The sequence below is a fragment of the Nerophis ophidion genome, linkage group LG06 (assembly GCF_033978795.1).
Source record: "Nerophis ophidion isolate RoL-2023_Sa linkage group LG06, RoL_Noph_v1.0, whole genome shotgun sequence".
NCBI classification, from domain to species: Eukaryota; Metazoa; Chordata; class Actinopteri; order Syngnathiformes; family Syngnathidae; genus Nerophis; species Nerophis ophidion.
Window position 1 is genome coordinate 49,018,533 of NC_084616.1, and position 22,553 is coordinate 49,041,085.

The 22,553-nt window shown below is 37.3% G+C and overlaps 2 protein-coding genes and 1 non-coding gene across 3 annotated transcripts; 1 reads left to right on the forward strand and 2 right to left on the reverse strand.

The window, feature by feature from the left end:
• Nucleotides 1-11,624: 11,624 nt before the first annotated feature.
• On the reverse strand, nt 11,625-13,717 carry ppdpfa (pancreatic progenitor cell differentiation and proliferation factor a). The gene is made up of 5 exons (XM_061904043.1): nt 13,553-13,717; nt 12,411-12,513; nt 12,229-12,306; nt 12,088-12,160; nt 11,625-11,981 (listed from the first exon to the last, which is right to left on the reverse strand). Exons 2-5 carry the CDS (start codon nt 12,463-12,465, stop codon nt 11,849-11,851), a joined length of 339 nt encoding a protein of 112 aa, XP_061760027.1. The 5' UTR covers nt 12,466-12,513; nt 13,553-13,717; the 3' UTR covers nt 11,625-11,848.
• A 293-nt stretch (nt 13,718-14,010) lies between these two features.
• trnae-cuc (transfer RNA glutamic acid (anticodon CUC)) lies at nt 14,011-14,082 on the forward strand. The gene has a single exon. It is a non-coding gene; the product is annotated as a tRNA-Glu (tRNA).
• Nucleotides 14,083-15,871: 1,789 nt separating this feature from the next.
• Nucleotides 15,872-20,287, reverse strand: LOC133554843 (tumor protein D54-like). Its single transcript, XM_061904042.1, has 9 exons — nt 20,102-20,287; nt 19,587-19,699; nt 19,376-19,524; nt 19,125-19,172; nt 18,737-18,838; nt 16,558-16,584; nt 16,423-16,458; nt 16,287-16,335; nt 15,872-16,217 (listed from the first exon to the last, which is right to left on the reverse strand). The coding sequence occupies exons 1-9, from the start codon at nt 20,112-20,114 to the stop codon at nt 16,152-16,154; spliced, it is 603 nt and encodes a 200-aa protein (XP_061760026.1). The 5' UTR covers nt 20,115-20,287; the 3' UTR covers nt 15,872-16,151.
• Between the last annotated feature and the right edge of the window lie 2,266 nt (nt 20,288-22,553).

Sequence of the window (22,553 nt, forward strand, 5' to 3'; positions counted from 1 at the left end):
GACAGCTGCTGTCATATGAGAAGTTATACATGAGTGGCAGTGGACATTCTGTCGAGAGAAGTGCAGATCACTGTTCAGTAAGTTGCAAGCACGCATGTCCAAAATTGAAGAAAACAGTCATATGTCTGAAAAGTGAAGTAGTGAAATTCATTATTAAAAACATTGATTGATTGATTAAAACTTTTATTAGTAGATTGCACAGTTCAGTACATATTCCGTACAATTGACCACTTAATGGTAACACCCGAATAAATTGTTCAACTTGTTTAAGTCGGGATCCACGTCAATCAATTCATAAAATTGTATAAATTTGTTTCCTTGGATGACTTAAACTTTACCCAGAGTTTTAATACATGGTTTCATTGTTTCCTAAGTTTGAGTTATGTGGTATTTACTGCACAGTTGTTCCTTTTTTTTAATCACTGTTAATTGGTTCCATACATGAACTGGATACATGCATACATTTCCAAAGTCGGAAATATTAATTCCAAGTAAATATTCTTAGCTAAAACATTAAAACCCTATTAACGACCTTCTAAATAAATATTTCAATAATATGGGAGCCCTCTTGATGTTAATCAACACCCTTTAGTCAACTTTACTCTTTTTTAATCCAATACACTTGTAAGATACGTGGTTTATTTGCCGCCATGGAGGTGAGGATTACTGTCTTAAAAGTGGCTTTGCACTTTAGACGCACATTAGACGCTACATTGCAAACATGCTACATTGCATCGAAGATGCGTTTGTTTGCTTATTGATATAACATTTGCTCCAATGTGCAATCAACCTGCATTACAACGATAATATTAAAAGCTCCATCAATGGCCAAATTTATATGTATCGTCTATATTGCGTAACCCCAGAGTACTGTTTATTTTTTAGTTAATTTAGCCACTTGTTATGCTTGAAAATGCTTGTTAGGACAAAATGCTGTAAAATATGCTTAAAAAATGTATAGTAAAATAAAATCTACAATGTGGTGAAAACACAATATTTGAAGCACAATGTGGCGAGGGACAACTGTCCCAGGAAAATCAAAAGACTGAAAAAGATACAAAAATACAGTTTTTTTCTCACCACATACTTTCCATTCTTAAAAATAAGATAAATAATCTGCCTTCAATACATTTGTCAGACGGTCAGACAGTTTTTCACAGGACACATTTCCAGTGTTGTTTCCGGATGAGAAGATGTCCCATTATTGATTTAAGTAAAGTCTGAATGAAAGGGACAAGTGGTAGAAAATGGATGGATGGATAGATGTCATCAAAACAGTTAGTTCCATCTTTTGACACTTCTTCCACTCCCGTACTTACACGCTACACCGCTACAACAAAGATGACGGTGAGAAGACGATGCCAAAGGTGAGCCGCGTCAATAAGACCACCCACAAAACGACGCATCTGGAAGCGACTGTCAGAAAGCGGCTTGCAGATTATCTGTAAAACCTAATCTATGCAACTGTCATGATCCATGGCCCGGATCAAGTTTTGTTATTTTCTGTTAGTTTTGGACTCCATTAGTTCCTGTTTGTGCACCTCTGGTTTTGTTTTAGTTTCCATGGAGATTAATTGGGTTCACCTGCCTCTGGTTAGTGGTCGACATGCTCACCTGTTGTTGTCAACTAATCAGAGAGCTATTTATTCACCTCTCTTTCCACGCTCAGCCTGGCTTCATTGTTTGCTGAACGCAACAAGTTACGTTAGTATTTTTTGACTCCTAGTTTATCCTTCCTGAACTAACTAGCTACCTTAGCTTCCCGTGCGATCGGCACGTTGTTCCTTCTGCTTGTTTTCTGTTTTTGGTACGTGTTTAATTTTGAAGATTAAATCATGTTCCTACCTGCACGCCTTGTCCGGAGTTGTCCGTGTGCATCCCGGGGTAACGAACCCCTCACTAAGCAGCACCTTTCTGTCGTGACAGCAACATTTTAACCAAATAACCACCACTACATGTTATGTAGACGACAAGGAAGTTTTTTCAATTAAAAAAAAACAAAAATATAAATATGACTCCTTTAATGCTCCCTATAATCCGGTTTGCTGGCTTGTATACGAAAAAAGATAAAAAATAGACCGTTCAGCGGCAGTACGCCTTTTAATCCGGTGCGCCCTATGGTCCGGAAAATACGGTAATCTCAATATTTGCATTGTCGGTTCTTTTTTATTTTTTGGGCACAAGCTGTTGAGTGATTATACGATGGAGTTTCTCTGGACTTTTTTGTCTCCCATTGACTCAATTTTATAATGGCCATTTTTTGATAAACCCAATATTTTATAATGCCTTTGTTCATGAAAACCAAATGAATCCAAGCATTTCCCTTTGAAACATGTACAAATCCTTTCAGAGGTGTAATTTGATCTCCTCAACCACCAGATACTGCCAGAGAACTATAAAGTGCCATATATTCGTATTATGATAGGCACCAGCGCCCCCCACGATCCCAAAGGGAATAAGCGGTAGAAAATGGATTGATGGATACATCTCCTTGCTTTGAATCTGCCAACAACTTATGTGTAATACAAATGATGTTGGTGGGTTAGGAGTGAAATACTACAAAACCCGTTTCCTTATGAGTTGGGAAATTGTGTTAGATGTAAATATAAACGGAAAACAATAATTTGCAAATCATTTTCAACCCATATTCAGTTGAATATGCTACAAAGACAACGTAAACTTTTTTTTTGTGTGCAAATAATCATTAACTTTAGAATTTGACGCCAGCAACACGTGACAAAGAAGATAGGAAAGTGGCAATAAATACTGATAAAGTTGAGGAATGCTCATCAAACACTTATTTGGAACATCCCACAGGTGTGCAGGCTAATTGGGAACAGGTGGGTGCCATCATTGGGTATAAAAACAGCTTCCCAACAAATGCTCAGTCTTTCACAAGAAAGGATGGGGCGAGGTACACCCCTTTGTCCACAACTGCGTGAGCAAATAGTCAAACAGTTTAAGAACAACGTTTCTCAAAGTGCAATTGCAAGAAATTTAGGGATTTCAACATCTACAGTCCATAATATCATCAAAAGGTTTAGAGAATCTGGAGAAATCACTCTAACTAAGCGGCATGGCCGGAAACCAACATTGAATGACTGTGACCTTCAATCCCTCAGACGGCACTGTATAAAAAAACGACATCAATCTCTAAAGGATATCACCACATGGGCTCAGGAACACTTCAGAAAACCACTGTCACTAAATACAGTTCGTCGCTACATCTGTAAGTGCAACTTAAAGCTCTACTATGCAAAGCGAAAGCCATTTATCAACAACATCCAGAAACACCACCGGCTTCTCTGGGCCCGAGACCATCTAAGATGGACTGATCAAAGTGGAAAAGTGTTCTGTGGTCTGACAAGCCCACATTTCAAATTGTTTTTGGAAATATTCGACATCTTGTCATCCGGACCAAAGGGGAAGAGAACCATCCAGGCTGTTATCGACGCAAAGTTCAAAAGTCAGCATCTATGATGGTGTGGGGGTGCATTAGTGCCCAAGGCAAGAGTAACTTACACATCTGTGAAGGCACCATTAATGTTGAAAGGTACATATAGGTTTTGGAACAACATATGCTGCCATCTAAGCGCTGTCTTTTTCAAGGACGCCCCTGCTTATTTCAGCAAGACAATGCCAAGCCACATTCAGCACGTGTTACAACAGCGTGGCTTCGTAAAAAAAGAGTGCGGGTACTTTCCTGGCCCGCCTGCAGTCCAGACCTGTCTCCTATCGAAAATGTGTGGCGCATTATGAAGCTTAAAATACGACAGCTGAAGCTCTACATAAAACAAGAATTGGAAAGAATTCCACTTTCCAAGCTTCAACAATTAGTTTCCTCAGTTCCCAAACTTTTATTGAGTGTTGTTAAAAGAAAAGGTGATGTAACACAGTGGTGAACATGCCCTTTCCCAACTACTTTGGCACTTGTTGCAGCCATGAAATTCTAAGTTAATTATTATTCGCAAAAAAAAAAGTAAAGTTAATAAGTTTGAACATGAAATATCTTGTCTTTGTAGTGCATTTAATTGAATATGGGTTGAAAAGGATTAGCGAATCATTGTATTCTGTTTATATTTAAATCTAACACAATTTCCCAACTCATATGGAAATGGGGCCTGTATTTGTGTGGATGTGGTTGCAAAAATATTTTACATGCGTGGACAAATATTGCAGTTTGTGCCCCTAAATTAATTTGTGTCGACAGATCGATCTGAAATTGATCTAAAGATTTAAGCATTGAAAGTAAAAAAAATATAAATCAATAACTATGACTAGCTTTGGGACCTCAAAACCTTTAACATTCACCACATTTGGGGGCTTTGCAAGGGTTGAATGTTAATTTTGGAATTTTATCAGTCATTGATTTATTTGCATTTTATATTATTTTCTATCATTCTCTATAAAAGGTGTTTTGTGTTAATATTTTTGGGTATCTGTAACAGAATAATTTGATGTACAATTTTTCTTATACGAAATGTTTCGGTTTTCAACAGACCCCTATGAAATGGATTAAAGACTAAATGATTCGATTATCTGACGCTTGAAGTCAGATAATCCTAATGTATTAAAGTAGCTGTGTCAAAGATCCTATCATGTTTTGAAATGATTGCACCAAACAAATTACAACCCTGTTGATACAAGTACAGTACTTGGTTTTAGCACTACTACTACTTGCTAGTGTTACCATATCTAAGTTATTGTGTGGAGATAGGGGGAAATAACTACAAAAGCCTACTACATACACTAACAGTGTTACAAAAGAGGGCGGTTAGAATAATACATAAGGTTGGATATAGAGAACATACACATCCTTTATTTATGGAATCTAAATTACTAAAATTGAATGAGTTGGTGCAGCTGCAGACAACTAAAATTAGGTCCGAAGTAAATTCTAACCTGCTACCCAAGAATGTACGACAATTGTTCTCAACGAAAGAGGACAAATATAACCTAAGAGGGAAATGTAATTTAAAAACAGTTGTATGCACGTACAGCACTTCAGACTTTTAGAATATCAGTATGTGGAATTAAATTATGGAATTGATTAAACAAAGAAATCAAACTAAGCACTAATATGACTCAGTTCAAGAGGTTGTTCAAACTATAAGGTACAAAGAAGAAACATGTTGATTCATATCTTGAACATTGTTGAAAATTGTATATAATTAATCTCATGAGAATCCGAATTGATTTGAAGACTTATAAAGAAAACTGCTGCATTTGGAAATTCACAATAGAATGTAAACTGTGTTACAAAATGACAACAGGACGTGAACATATGTGTTAGAAATGTATATGAAGTAGAAAAGGGCTGCATGGGATTAAATAAGATGTGTTCCTTCCTACTCCTTTTTGGACAATCGGCAAGCTATATGATGTACCACTTGTAAATGTATACATGTTCAAAATAAATTGATACCATACCACTTTGTTACTGTAAATACTTTGCTGCGACAGCACATTGTTGTGTAACACATTTTTGAGAAAAACACACTATTACGAGTTGAATATTGTATGTGTAACCTCTGCGTCGGTTAAGGTCATCTTCGATAAAAAAAGTTTCCTATAACAGAAAATTTCTGACTGCAGATTTTACTGTCGCATGAAGTGGGTCAGGGTGAAGCTAATTTTAACAGGCCGTCTATGCAGGTCGGCCTTCGCAAGTACAACTGTTCGTGTTGACACTGTCAGCCAATGTTTGTGTGTGTGTGTGTGTGTGTGTGTGTGTGTGTGTGTGTGTGTGTGTGCGAGAGTGACAATGTTCGGAATGAGTGCTGCACGCCGTCAGTTCATGTTGCTGATCAAATAAAGAGCTAAAAACAGCATACTGCACCGCAACAAGCGGGCAGGCCATGAACCCTAAGCCCGAGACGGCAAACAAAGTCAATACACAGTACTCACTGATAAGAGGCCACATGCAGATCTTGTTTACGTATTCTCCAGTTGTTGGCAATGCGGGAGCAGATACTTCCTTGGGAGCACGGACTCACAGGGCAGTTGCCTTTGGCCCAGAGTCCACCATGTCATGACAGAGGACACAGTTCCACTAAGATCTGGTTTTAAAATATAACTTTGCTCCAATTATTTAATTTGTAATTTATTACAATAAATAACAAAGAAGTGGACCTTTAGGCATATAGAATGTTGTTATTCCTGATTCTTACATATCTTTACGTTTCATGCAATCCGGCCTACTTTTTACATTAAATGACCTTGTCTTGGTTTACAATTTACAGAAGGGGACTATGCAGTTGTTTGTCACACTCATTACATCTAGCCATCAGAGGGCTGTCTCTGAAATTGCAGTATGGAAATGTACGGCATGCAGATCAAAGCTCACCTACATAGTGTTCTCAAGAGTAAGACGCTCAACTTAGACTGTTCACCCTGATATCGGTAGGTCGTTAGTTCAAACCCTGGTCGAGTCATACCAAAGACTATAAAAATGGGACCCATTACCTCCCTGCTTGTCACTCAGCATCAAGGATTTTAATTGGGGCTTTAATCATCAAAATGATTCTCAGGTGTAGCCCCCGCTGCTGCTCACTGCTCCCCTCACCTCCCAGGGGGTGAGGGTGATGGGTCAAATGCAGAGGATAATCTCACCACACCTTGTGTGTGTGTGAAAATCATTGGTACTTAACTTGAGGTGCAAATACTTGTTTTGTTTTTCATTGTAAACATTCAACTCCTAAGTATGGTACCTCAATTTACAAGTATTTTGACACAAGAGCTGCTTCTCTTCCTATTATTAGGCTTCAAGATGCGAGTATAAATCTGAGTTACAAGCCTCCTGTAGCGATTGTCCCAGTGAACCTCATATGATCGGCCCCAAAACATCTGCTCTTACGCGCTAGCTTTACCTTTTAGCTAGAGATCGATACAACTTTGGTTCTCAACCATTGAAAAATTAATAGTATGTGTGAAGGACAGTGCTGAAAAGGAAAAGTGGATGATATTTGTTGCATTAATGAAAGAAATCATCAAAGACACAACCAACTGGCGAGGCAGTGCGAGCGTATCACTGCTAGTGTGCACCATACAAAAGCAGGAGGAACCTACTGTGCCAGCAAAGGACATTAAAATAATATCCAAACAGCAGACATTTATCCATTAAAATATGGGGACGCTGCTGGTGGTGGGATTGACAGAGAAACAGCTCAAAGAAGATACCGTAGAAGTCCACTCTCTGAGGTAAATGCTGTACATTTTTATTATGTTATACATTATATATATTATTCATAAACCTATTGTAGTTGTAAGTAGTGATTAAATTGCACTGATTATATTGCAAGCACTGATTGAATTGATTTCAATTGCTTTCAATGGGTGATGTTGATTTCAGATACGAGGGTTTCAAGTCAGTCGTAGAACCAACTAAGCACGTAAGTTGAGGTACTATTGTATATATGTCTTTTTGGCTGTTTACAAAATTATTTCATAACAAAACAATTGTTACCCTTAAAAAGTGTGAAGGTAAAGTTACAGTTTTGATTAATTTTGGGGTGGTATAGCTCGGTTGGTGGCCGTGCCAGCACCCTGAGGGTTCCAAGTTCGATCCTCACTTCTGCCATCCTAGTAACTGCTGTTGTGTCCTTGGGCAAGACACTTTACCCACCTGCTCCCAGTGCCACCCAGATTGGGTTTCACAATGTAAAGTGTTTCGAGTCACTAGAGAAAAGTGCTATATAGATATAATTCACTTCACTTATTAACCAGCTAAGGAGCTGTTAGGCGGTTGCATGTTTTTAATGCAAGCAAAAAATCCCAGTTGGGTTGGATTAGTTGTCACATGTACTCATGTGTTTTTGCTTATTATATACTGTATATGTATTATATACTGTATACGTGGGTTATCCAATGTGCGCGCCAGGGGACATTTGCGGCTTGCAGCTAATTTTTTAACGGCTGACGTCGCATTAGAAAAATACTATTCAAAAATATATAATAAAAAAAGTGGAATAAAACAGCAAACAGATAAAATGTAATGAGAAAAATTTACAATTTTGCTAATATAATCACATAATGCTGCCACTCGAGCTGTTTTTTTTATTTAAAACTGTCATTGTTCAAGAAATAATAATGCATTCAAACCAATATTGTTATACATTATTGACCCATTATGGGCGCCAATTATTTAACATTGCATATTCCACTTTGGAATATTTTTTTGGGGAAAATATTGCTTATTTTGGGTGTTTGCCATATTACAAAAACAACATTTCATTTGACAAAAAGAGCCTAAAACAAACAAAAAATACTAAATACTTATAATGGACAGAGAGATCTGAAGTTTATCAGGAGACTTATGTGTTGAAATTTAAAAAATAATAATGTATGACTTATTTTATTTGAGTTATTAATAGATCACCCACAATTTTCATGTTTTTTTGAACTATTATTGCTCAAAAAAAAAAAAAATCTAAGAAGTTATGAATTATTGACCTATTTAAAACTCTAATTACTTCACATCAAATATCCCACTTTTTTGGAGGACAATAATTAAAACACATATTGTGTTTTTGCCATAAAAAATAGGGTCATTTTTGTCCAAAAGAGCATAAAAAATTAAAAAGAGTTTAACTTTACATCAACAGATATACCTGAAGTTGATCTGAAGATTATATGTAATAATAATATAAGAATAATATATGACTTATTGTTAACATTTTTATGACTGAGACTAAGCACTTCAGAGGAGCCCTAAAGGTAAAAAAAGCCGAACATTGTATTGGTTTAAAAAATTTAAACATATCAAAATGGCCTCTGCATGCTTTGATTTTTCAACGTGCGGCCCTGAGTGGAAAAACTTTGGACATCCCTGCTGTATACAGTAAGCTTGCCTAAAGCTGTGTTTACTGTTAATGTATTTGCAATTTGTCAATGCATTTATAAGTTATTATTAAGTTCTGCCTTCTTTCCTGTTTTGAAATATTTTCCCACTAACAAAATATTTCCCACTGCATGTAACAACAGTCCCTGTGATGGGATTGGTTGGTTATCCCAATTGCTTATCTCTTTGTTACAATAAGTTGTAAAATGAGTGGGATACACATTTAAGATTCAATAGGAATTAAGATTGAAAAATGTTTTGATGATGAGAAATTCACATTACTGCAAAACGTGTGACAAGCAACCTCCTATGGCTGTGACAGTGAGAGGACCTTATCCTTCACTATGTGTCCCGTGAACTTTACTCATAGAAACCTCTGTCAAACATTCCTGTGTCTCCTCGCCGACACATGACTGTCTGGACATAGTAATGCGACATTTTTAGAGCAGAATGCATCTTCCGATCCGTCTTTAGAAAAAGACGAAGGAGCTTATCATTGCAATCATCACGGCATGAAGTCTGAGAGTTTATGTGCTGCACTTAATTATGATCTCCTCCATCTAACTGATACAACTTTGCTCACTGTTGACTTAACTGTTACTGTCCTCATCGGATCTTTTCTTTGAAATGTTTTTGCCATGTGACCAGCGAGTGCTCGTATTGATCCCTCGATTTCAGTCAGTAGTTACATGCCAAGTAGCTGTTTTTAGGACAAAATGTTACTGTATTCTATATTATATAACAAGCTCTCAAGCGATATTAAAGACGAATAATCAAAGAAAACCATCCATTACTATTTAATAAGTTGTTGCCTAGTCTACTACCAGGGTCTCAAACTCCGTTTACCTGGGGTCGCTGGAGTTGTAGTCTGGGTGAGGCTGGGCCATATGAAGGATTGAATTTAGATTTATGTTTTAACCACATGCCGAAATAGGTAAACTATTTCTACCAGCAGCTATTGTGAGCATGAGCCATAGCAGACCTATTAAAACTGTTGAGTTTCCTTGGAGATGGTCAGAGACACTTCCGCTTGCTTACAGAAAGTTGCTCTTTGTTTTGCCTAATGTGTGTTTGTTGAGCTGTAATTTTTGTGTATTTTGTGTTGCCATAACACAGGTATATTTAAATATTGCCCACTCAAGGTGCACAAGCCGCACTCACACTAAACTATGTAGTTAAATAGAGGGCCGCGTGTTTGAGACCCCTGGTGTACTATATCCTGCATTTATTTATACATTGCAAAATGTTCCTGTCAGTTTATACATCAGTATGTATTTAATATTTCATTCATAATCTCTTAATTTAATAAGATATAATAATCGTCAAATAATTTAAAATAATTTTTGTGTTTTAATGTTCTCATATTTATTCATAAAATATTGTAACACTTCAATTTACAAGCTTAAGTGGCTCTGTGACGAAGTTCTTAACTCGAAACACATGTATCTCAAATCAACATCTCCCATTGAAATGAATTAAAATTAATTTAATATGTGCTTGCTAACATGCCTTTTTTTAAAGAACAACTTTTAGATAAAAGATATTGAATTAAAACAATACAATCGTCTTTACTACTAGCACAATCACAGTAGTTTTGTGAAGTAATGCGATAACAATGTGCAGCATTTACCTTGGAGAGTGGACTTCTATAGTATCTCCCTGTAGCTGCTTATATGTCAAACACACCATCAGCAGCTTCTTCGTAAATAAATGTCCACTGTTTGGATATCTTAATATTCTTGGTTGGAGCTCGACTCATTCTGCTTCCGTATGATGCAGACTATTGCTTGGCTTAGTCATTTTTTGGATGATTCCTTTCTTTAATTCAATGCATATTGATTGATTGATACTTTTATTAGTAGATTGCACAGTTCAGTACATATTCCGTACAATTGACCACTAAATGGTAACACCCGAATAAGTTTTTCAACTTGTTTAAGTCGGGGTCCACGTTAATCAATTAATGGTAACATGGTATGATTGATTTCTTCTTCCGCACTGACATTCACACTCACTATCTTCCTTCCAATGCTTGGAATGTAAAGCATATGTCGATCTCTAACCATAAGTTAATGCTAGCGAATAAGACCAGCTGTTTCGGTGGGATCTAACAGGGTTCACTGTGACAATTGCTGCATGTCTGCTTATAACTCGACTTAAAGCATAACAATTAGCCAAGAGACAGGTCCTATCTCAAAACACACGCAAAGTTAGAGCACTCCTAAGTTGTTAAGTTAAGAAGTGGATAGACTATTAGTAACTGCTGACATAACGAGAAGGTTTAATACAAAATAAACCGTTACTTCATTCTCCTTTTCCGACATGTTGAGTAGTGCGAGTAGAAGTGTAACGTCCGCCTAATTTGTGGAGTGCGTGTGAAACAAATACAACTATTACCGGCATTTGATAACTGAAAGCTACATCTTTACAAACCATATACCTATTATTTAGAACTGATTATTTAAAACTATTAATGTATTGTTTTGAACTTTAGATTAACAGATCAGGCTCAATATAACAGTATTACGATTAATAAAAAATAAAAATTAGGATTAATAGCAGTCTATTCCTAAATGACTTGCACAGGAATTGGCCATGCATTCTTTAGAATGTGTTCCAGTATACTGTACATGCTGACCTACATTTACAGTAAGGGGGTGAGTCATGCAAGCTTCTTGCTTTTGCCAATCACATAAACAGCTCACTGCAGCTTGTGTTATGAAACAGCGGCTCAGCTTGAGGTCATCGCATGGTAGAAAAACTTCCCATAGGAAATACAAACCCAGTGCCTCAATAATTTTATTATTTCACTAACAATGCAAAATCACAAAGAGAAAAAAAAAAAGGATGAAAAACATTGTTTTTGGTCGTCATATAAAGAATCCATACAGTCAAAAAAAAAAGCTAACTATTTACTGAGGAAGCAATGTTTCATCACCACCATCATCTCCATCTGGACTGCGACGGCAAGTTGGTGGTGAGGAGGTGGAGGAAGAGGTTGAGGCGCCTTTATGAGGAGGCAGGCGGTGGTTTTGACGGTTCAAAATTTCCAATGTCACTGTTTTCGCTGAGTTGGCGTTTCAGAAGCATTTCCCTGGGAATGCAGGTAACCTGACCGTTGGCCACTGTGTAGCTCCCATTTCTGGAACAGACAACAGTTTTCACGACCAGTGAAATAAACTTAAAACGTTTGTTTGTCTTCAGTTTTTCGTTTATATGTGTTTTATTTTTTTTTAACACAAGCTTACTTATGGTTTTCAGATCCGGGTTTTGCCAAGAAAAAGGAGGTCCACCAGTGACCGGAATCTTGTCTTGGTAGTCCTGTGAAGAGCCGATGTGTTATTTATAGACTTAGCTCCAAACACAAGCCTGACCTTTGCCTTACATACCTGGGTGGTGAGGGAGGGCCTCTCCGGAGTATTCAGCGCTGCTACATGAGCTGTTGCTAGAGGTAGACCCGATGCGCCCTGGAAAGCATATACATAAATATTTTTATTTTATTTTATCTACTCCAAAAAAGAACGTGTGTGTCATGTGCAGTCGTGTATTCCTGAATGAGGCTTCAACTCACTTCTGTAGTAATCATGCGTGGCGATGAGGGAGCCACTTGATGGAATTGCTGCCATTTTCTCCGACTTCAGGTGGAAAACCGCTCACGGATGGAAAATGGTGACCTGCACAGGAAATAATCATCTCAGGTTTAAATAGGCTCGAAATACAGTTTTCTTGCTCATCAACTTTGTTATTGAATTCTGTTGTCAGAGTACAGGACACGTTTTCATTCCCAGATCACAGATCTATGCTATTTGTTTGTGTGCACAGCAATGGGGCGGAGACCGCTGCTTCTGGTTCAGGGAATCAAGTTTCTCACGTCTCAACTGGTGTAGCAAAGTGCACAACTTTGTCATTGACTGTAGGGCCCGAAGTTGCCTTCTTTTAACATAATGTCACATGGCCTAACACAACTAAAAAGGTTTTTACTAGTGCTGTCAAATGATTACGTTTTTTTAGAAAATCAGATTAATCACAGGTTATTACTTGCATAATTTAATTGAACTTAAAAATACACTGATATTTAGACATAAATGCAATTTAACAGTGAGATTGTCATTCAGGAACATTCTTTAAAAAATATTTACTATTTTATTTGCTCAAAACTTGGTGGCAGTTTTATCTTTCGTCCAGTCTGGGTGTATTTTGAAGCGAAACTTGCAACAGTCGAAATCTCGTCACTCATCTCCGCACTGACGTATGCATTGACCTGATCATTGACCATATAACAACCCCACTCGCCTTTCAGGTGACCAGTTGTATTCAAAATCAATTGCTTGATTGATTGCCACATATACATGATTAATGCAATCATCTTTTGTGATTAATCACATGAGTTAACTCATTATCTATGACAGCCCTAGTTTTTACATAAAGTGTGAAATTATGAAAACTGTTACAAAAGAAAACCATGCAATTAAATCAGTATTAAAAGCAGAATTTGAATTTGAACGCAACATCTTATGGACCAGAAGGCATGCAGTTTAGCATTAATGGAGCAGATGCGGATTTGGGGATTTAGGAGCAAATAAGTACACTTTGTACAGCAGAAGAGTCATAAACTGCAGCTAAATAAATGACTAACATGAATGAAAATATGTACATTCTGTGCATGTAAAATATTATTAAATAGAATCTGTTTAAAAAAAACCGTCCATGTACCTTTAGGGTTAAAGTTGGGAAGCAGTTGTTGGCTCCTGGTGCGGTTGGAAGGTCCGGATGGCTGCAGAGAGGTAGAAGACTTCTAGTAGCTTCTAGTGGTCCATCTGTAGAAAGACGATGTCGTGTCCCACTAACGGAGAGGACTGCAGGCTGCTTTTAAAGACACTGTTGACATGCGTGGAGGGCGGGCACGACGTGCATTGAGCCCTCGGGAACAGGCAACGTGCTGTGGATTGCCTTAGACGAGCTGACGTCATCGCCAGACGGAAGAGGCTTTAGCTAAGCAAGCTGGAGGTAGCCTCTTTGTGAGAAAATGACACACTTGAAGTACATTTAATATATTTAAGTAGAGCCATAGACCTACAACGCGACGTATTTCTCAAATATATTAGTAAATCATGTAAACAGTCGCTGCTGTGTACTATTTATAATATGTATTGTTCTTTAAAGCACACAGCTCCCTGGTAGTCTAGTGGTTAGGATTCGGCGCTCTCACCGCCGCGGCCCGGGTTCGATTCCCGGTCAGGGAACTGCCCCTTTTTGTTCAAATTTTTATTGTGTTAAGATTTATGAATTATTTTCGTCATCTTTTTCTACTCTTCTGATTTCAGGAATAATTCTTATTTAAAGTGTGAAGCACTTAATGTACTTGCCCGTTTATGTGAAGTGAAGTGAATTATATTTATATAGTGCTTTTCTCAAGTGACTCAAAGCGCTTTACATAGTGAAACCCAATATCTAAGTTACATTTAAACCAGTGTGGGTGGCACTGGGAGCAGTGTACATTTTTACTGTTATATTAGCACTGGATATGAAAACAAAATCATCACAAACTGTTAAATTCGAATCTATCCATCCATCCATTTCTACCACTTATTCCCTTTTGGGGTCGCAGGGGGCACTGGCGCTTATCTCAGATACAATCGGGCGGAAGGCGGGGTACACCCTGGACAAGTCGCCACCTCATCGCAGTAAACTCGAATCCAATTCCTGGTTTTGGTATTTTGGAAATAAGATTACACATTTTTTGTCGTGTACCCCGCCTACCGCCCGAATGCAGCTGAGATAGACTTCGGGACAAGCGGTAGAAATGGATGGATGGATGGAGGAATGGAATAAAAGGATAGTGCGAGACGCAATTTTCATCTTCATTGCACACATGCATTTTTGCAATTTACATCATTAATCTTCCTTATTTCATATAAAAATCTGGATGTATGTCCACTCCACAGCACACCTTTTATTCTTGTAGAATGTTTTGCATTTGAAATCCATCCATCCATCCATCCATTTTCTACCGCTTATTCCCTTTCGGGGTCGCGGGGGGCGCTGGCGCCTATCTCAGCTACAATCGGGCGGAAGGCAGGGTACACCCTGGACAAGTCGCCACCTCATCGCAGGGCCAACACAGATAGACAGACAACATTCACACTCACATTCACACACTAGGGCCAATTTAGTTTTTGCCAATCAACCTATCCCCAGGTGCATGTCTTTGGAAGTGGGAGGAAGCCGGAGTACCCGGAGGGAACCCACGCATTCACGGGGAGAACATGCAAACTTGTTTTGCATTTGAAATAAGATTGTGAATTGTCCTCCCTTGCAGAGGACCTAATTATTTTGCTGGGTGTCAGGAGGTTGTGTGTGGCTGGATTTTGTATGATCATTTATAACTTTTAAACTCACTCACATATTTACACATATCAAACACAAATTAAATTCTGGAAGGTTTAAACCTTTAACAAGCCTGTGTGTTACAGGCCAACATTTTAAAAAATATATATATATTTTAAAGCAGCATGACACACTGAAGAAAACAATAAAAAAAAAGTATTTAAATTTTATAATCCAGGTGTGTTAGTCTGATTTTTATCTGTGGCTGAGGTGGGTTTTGTCATCTTTAAAAAATAACATGATAAGCAAAACAAATATGTAAAACTACTAATTAACTTTATTTTGTCACTCACTTTTGTTATTTTTTGTTTATTTTCTACATTTATCTTACAAACACAATGGAGTAGCCTGGGAGTGCTTTTAGATGTGGTAGTGGTCCTCAGCAGCACTAGTGTTTTTGTTCTTTTTTCCAAAGATTTTTTAAAAGCTGTCTAATTACTCAATATATATAGCAACAAAGATCCCTTCTGCTCCATTCTCTTATGCTCTAGCAGACCAGGTGCGTTATAATGTCATTCTATTCTACTAATGAATGGGGGGAGGAGGCGGGTTGCTGAACAAATGTTCCCAAGCTCTATTAATGGGTAGAGGCTTTAATTTATTTACTTGGTATGAATATTTACAATCGAACTTTCTCAAAATATGTACATTTTAAATCACTTCATTTTATTCACATAACTATTAGAAAAACACGTAATTTAACCAATCCAATTGTACAAAAATAGTCATAAATATTACATTTTGCTAAAGTTACAAACAATGCCACTGAACTGTCGAAGAAGGTCATAGACGTGAAAATAAATATATTTTTTAGAATGAATTAAACATTCCACAGAAATCTTTGCATAGTAGTATTTGGGTAATGTAGTTCATGCTTCAATGACAAACCAAAGAGAGCTTTACATTATGATATGAAAAATAGTTGTCATGTATTGTAACGTGCAGATCTTCTTTCAAAGCCAGAAGTTTCTCCGTGATTTGTCATCTTCTCCTGCGGCATTCATACAGCATGTGATCAATATTGGTGTAAAGCCCTGTGTGTACTAACAAATGAACTTACCTTCACACTGCCAACCATTTCTTCAAAAGACTTGAATGTAGAGGAGTGTCTAGGAAGATGGAATATTTTGATAGGTGATATACAGTAGATCTTATAACAGCACTGCTGTGTAATCAATAGAAAAAAATACATTTACCTCATAGATGGCACACTCATTGTGTGGCTCAGGGTGCTTCCATCATTAAAAAAATAGATGTGAATTTAGTATAAAAAAAATACTATATTTGAATCACTATAATTTAGGATAATACGTTTTCATCTCAAAGCTTACCGTTGTGGGCTTGGAAGGGGAAGAGCTCTGAAGTGTTTGCAGCGTGAAGACAAAAACAGACACACAAAGGAGATCAACCAGCTTTCCATTTAGATGACAACAACAAGCTTGTCCGCCATGTTCAGCTGTGCTTCTGTTATTGGATTATGGCCTCTTAACGGCTAACACAACCTGATGGCAGGAGGAGGCCTTGATGTTTTGCAATAAATACTGTATACTTCTGGGGTCATTTCTAGGGGTGTCCCGACACAACTTTTTCACTCCCGATACGATACTGATATTGGTGCCTTGGGTAGTGGCTGATACCAATATTAAACCGATACAATATCAGCACAAATGTGTGGGATGTCAGAGAGCAATGGTAGGTATGAAACACACCAAACTTTTCATTGTCACCATTTGAAATGGACTTATGCTGTCTTTCAGTCAAAGTGGTCACAATAATTTATCATATTTAGTTTATGACATAATAAATTGAATGATGCTGACACGTTTGTTACTGGATACTTTCTAATACGCCTTGTGGAGTTTGTAATTAATATGCAAGTACAGTATAATTATTTGATACTTGTTTGTATTGACAAATGTGGTGTTTTAACCTGCAATATTGTTCAATTAAGGACACATATGTAGCTAGCGTGCTATTGTTTAGCTGTTGTGCAGCTGCTAGCTCCTAGTAGCGTATACTGTATTGTGCAGTATACTACCATTTTACCTTTTGTAAATGACTTGACTAAAATACAAGAAAAGACCAACCTTTTGTGCTTATTGGAGGACATTTAGATCGTAATTGGCTGTCCAGCTTTGCATAAGTGAAAACACTGCGGCACTTGTTGTATCGGATATTTTAGATGCAAGTCAATATCATTTGATATTTGCTTTTTGCTGACATGGCACCGATATCTGATAACTATATCAGATCGGGACACCCCTAATTATTGCTTTTCATTCTTGGTAATTGTGTACTATCATGTTATTTTCAGTTTGCTACTTACCTCACTCGCTCATTTATAATGTGTCCATGTTAACAACAACATAATATGTTGAGCAAAAAGGAAATAATAATAATAATAATAACAACAATAATAATAAATGCCTTAAAGTTATAAAAGGACTTAAAGGTTTTCGTGAAAGATGCTAGAGTTGTTTATGCCATTACGGCACGTTTGCTTTTCCTTGACTGTTTTAGGGCCATCTATTACAACAACAAGGAAAAGGGTGATGATGACAATGAAATTCAAAATGGAACCTAATAATGTGATTTTACACTGCAGAGTCATCTTTGTTTACTATTAAATTACTTCATGTTCCTGTTTAGAGATTGTTGAGTTGCCCATGCATCAAAAGGTTGCAAATTATATTCATTGTTGTATTCTTTTACAATGAACATTTTTTTTACCCTTGAATGTAAGAAGGTCAAACACAGTTTGTTAATGTAAGTTGACTCACCTACAGTAGGGCTTGTAGACAATTCTTTATATTTTAGTATACTGAAAGTAAATTCTTTTTACACTTGTGTGGCTGTTAAGTACGGTCAAAAGGTACTTCAAACATTATATGTACAGTACAATAGTATTGCAAAATAGCTTATGATGACAGCTGGCAGCAGCCTGACTCTCAAATAGATTAATATCAATTTATATTACTGTTGGTTTCAATGAAAAAAAGTTAACTCTAAATTGGAACACATTTTGAAAATACAAATTCTAATGCATCACTAGACATTCACTAACTTACTGTGAAAAAATGACTAAATGTATGAGGTGAAAAAATAATTGTATGTATACTTGAGGTGAAACCTAAGTAGACAAGCCTAAAAACTCAAACACAGATGGACCAATACTGCCCTCTCTTGGTGCTATACTGCTAAATTGGCAAACAAAAAAGGGACTCACTATAAACAGCTTGTCTTTTTTTGCTGTCATTGTGATCATATATTATTCCATAATGATAGAATAACATTAAAGTGTGATTTGAGTTGAAACCTTAGAGCTGTTCTTTAAGAAGCTTCATAATTTACACGCATGGAGTGTCTTGGCCTGACTGTTGGCCTCCCTCCTGTCAGTCCTTCTGCCAGGATCAGATTGCCAAAATCCACCATTGTCATCTTGTGCTGAGAGGTTGCAATGCTAACAAGTGTGTTACTTCCTTACACATTTGAGTAAGTGTTGAAGGGTACCTCGTCTCTGCCAGCCTCCTTGTGATAACCACACCCAAACTGGACAATGCAGAAGATGTCACAGTGCCTGCATGAGAGAGACCTTCCTTGGTCCTCCGATATCTGGAGGGAGAAATTAAGGGGCAGACATAAGAACTCCCTACATGAGTACAAACAGAAGGCCAGCACATACAGTTCGCTTCAAGCTGGAACTTGCCCTAATACAGCTGCTCCTAAACTAATTCAGGCTGTAAGGCTATTAACAGAGCACCAATCCTATTGCACCAAGAAAATCCCATCACTTGTTCCTTACATGGGGACCTCAGTGAGTAAACACCTGACAAAACAACAAGAGATCCCACGCATGGTCTATGTCAGGGTGCATGTTATTCAAACAAGTAGCACTCACACATTGGAGTTGCTGATGTCGCCCATGGTTGCAGAGGCTGTAAGGTATCTGAAAAGGGACAACGCCTTGAGACTTATGACAGCGATTAGAGGGCTTTCCCCCCGGTTACGTAATCACAAATACAGCATGACATAAAAAAGTGTGGTGCCACTGAAGACAACACGGGACAAGGCTTTAACATGACAATGACAGACATGTTTGAAAATAGTAAGCTGCAAATCAACTTCAAGCATGTGATGTGGAGCACTCACGGGGATGAGGTCTGAACTTCTTGCCAGCCTTTGGACAGGTTTTGTTTGAGGCTGCTGAGAGGACCCAGACCTAACTGTCTCCTGATGTCGGCGGTATATTTCTCTTTGGCCAACACCAGCTGCCTCAACGTCTGGATTTCCTCCTCCATCTGAGGAAAAACACAACCGGATTAACACTTACTTGTTTTGTGACACAAAAGAGCAGCCTCACCTTGGCAAGTTCGTAACGCAGATTGTCTATATCTTCTTCTGTTAGATCTGAGGGGGGACATCCATTCTCTGGCATGCTGCTGGAGAAACTAATGGCTGAAGTCCCACCAACACCTACACAGGAACGATAGATAGATAGATAGATAGATAGATAGATAGATAGATAGATAGATAGATAGATAGATAGATAGATAGATAGATAGATAGATAGATAGATGGATAGATGGATAGATGGATAGATGGATAGATGGATAGATAGATCGATAGATAGATAGATAGATAGATAGATAGATAGATAGATAGATAGATGATGAAATAAACAAAGTGCGCTGTCCATGGTACTAAACTGATATTCAGTCGAAGCTAGTTAGCTAGCAGCTAATGCTACCTGTTGTACATAATGCTAACGTCAGCCCAACAGAGACAAAGAAAAAAAGTCACAGTAAAAAAAAAAATAGGACTAAGTTTAACTTTAAAGACTAGCCGTGAGAATGTGAAGAAGGGATGTTTTCTTACCGGGTCGGTTCATGGCTGTTCACCGAGGAGAGTTTTAATGAGACTCGTCAGCGTCGCTTGTTTCCATTCAATCAGCTCAACTTAGAGCAGCACACACACACACACACACACATACACACAAACACACACATACACACACGCGCCCACCCACACACACACACACACACACACACACACACACACACACACACACACACACACACACACACACACACACACACACACACACACACACACACACACACACACAGAGGATCAATGCAGCTATTACTGGTAACACACAGACATACACGCACACTGTATGACATCATGTATGGCCCTTTAATTGGGAAATATATGTATATTTTTTTAATAGTAATAAGTATAAATTGTTTAAGTTATATGTTGCATAATAATAATAATCTATACATTCCAATTAAATGTATTACAGCATCAATTCAAATAAAACTTAATAAATAAGTGCAGTACCTAAATGTGGCCTCTCGCAGAAATAATAATTTGTTCACTTTAGATCTAAATTATATGGTATTACTAATAAAGAAATAAAGGTAATTGTGACAAAAAATACATGCGTTAATATTTCTTGGCAGGCTCCACTTGTCCTTTTGCCTTGTGTGAAAAAGGTTTCCTTTTTGCTGCAGCCATTGTTTAATTAATTTCAGAATAAACAGGACATCAATTACCCCCGAATATATTTGAGTTCCTGCGAGAATTATTCTCCTAACAGCTTGAAGGAAAGGTGGATTTTAGAGGAGAACTGCACTTTTTTGGGGAATTTTGTCTATCGCTTGCAATCATTATTACAATTATAATTATGAAAGAAAGACATGACGACAGATGTATTTTTGTTTGATGCATTCTAACTTGTAAATACACGTAAATAAGTCTGTTTACAGCTTACACCACTAGTCCGCCCATAAAATCTATAAATAACCATTCAAAAACCGCCAACAATACTCCATTTACATTTCATGCTTTGATTATTAACAAAGTAGTAGTGATATTGTTATTATAAGCGCTGACGCAGACATACTATTTATAGCGCCGCTGTGATCTCAAGTCATGTGTACACTTTTGACATGATTTTCTGGCGAGGTGTTTCCTCGCTTTCTTGCTCGCTGGAAGTTTATTGAACATGATTTATGATTTAAAATCTCACCTAGACAGACGAAGTCTGAGGACGTATTCCAACAAGTCGGTACACTTTGAGAATGGTGAGAACGACACAAAAAGATGCTTGATCTTCCTGCGCCCCCACAGCCGGTTTCTTTGTGAGGATTACGAGTCATTATACATCTAAATGGGAATATATAAACAGTCGGCATCCTAATGACAACAGACATTGTACAGTAAGTGATTGTGTGTTATGTTTGTTGGCAGTGAGTAATAATCAGTGATGAAGAAAAAAAACAACCTTGTGATGCGTTTTTGAAATTAATACACCACGTATGTTTGAAATGATCAAAACACGTAAATTAGGTAAATATTAAGTGTTATTATAAATGTGCCTGTTATTGTATTACATATATATTTACATCATGGATATAAAATATCAATGGAGGTGTTTTTTTCAAGGGCTATTAAGGGCAGAATAGAGCACCTCCCATTGGCTCCATTGTAAGCGGACTATTGATCACATTTATTTAATATTTATATAATATTTGAGCTACATGACAGTCTGCTGAGGTATATTGCAGTATTATAATGGATGGATATATGATAGTGTGATGGTGCTTCTGCTTTAATCTGTCAGAAAACACAAGTTATGTTTCAAAGTGTATACAGTACATATTTATTTCTTTATTAATTTTGATAATTCTAGTTTGTATCACTTAACTATAAAAGTCGAAATTATCCTGATGTTATTTTCCTCAAATTATAATAATTGTATGAAGCATCTTCACAATGGTTGCTCTTTTTTCTGGCACTTGCCACCCAAAATGTCTGTGCAGGGTCTTACAGTAAGTTAAGTCTTTGTTTTGTTTTGTCCTCTTGCAGGAGACAGCAGAGCATGCCGGTCAGAACTGGCAGACTCAAGAACAGTTTTTCCTTGAAGCCATCAGAACACTGAACTTACCCTGTGCCCCCCCCCCTGCCCCCCCAAAAAACCCTAATCAAATGTGATATATATATATATATATATATATATATATATATATATATATATATATATATATATATATATAGTGCCATTTGTCATATTCCTGCAAACAAAATCCAGTAATTGCATTACTTTTATAGTAAATATTTCAAATCACAAGCAATATACTGTGACTTTGGAACAACAAGGCACTGTAATTCTGGCTGTAATTAACTCATAAATCGCAGCTGTGATGTTACAACATATACAGTTGTTGTAACTTTATAGAACATAAAGAGTGGCCATTTTATTGTAATTAACTATAAATGTATAACTCTGAAGTTACAGCATAGAGTTGTAATTTTATTGTAC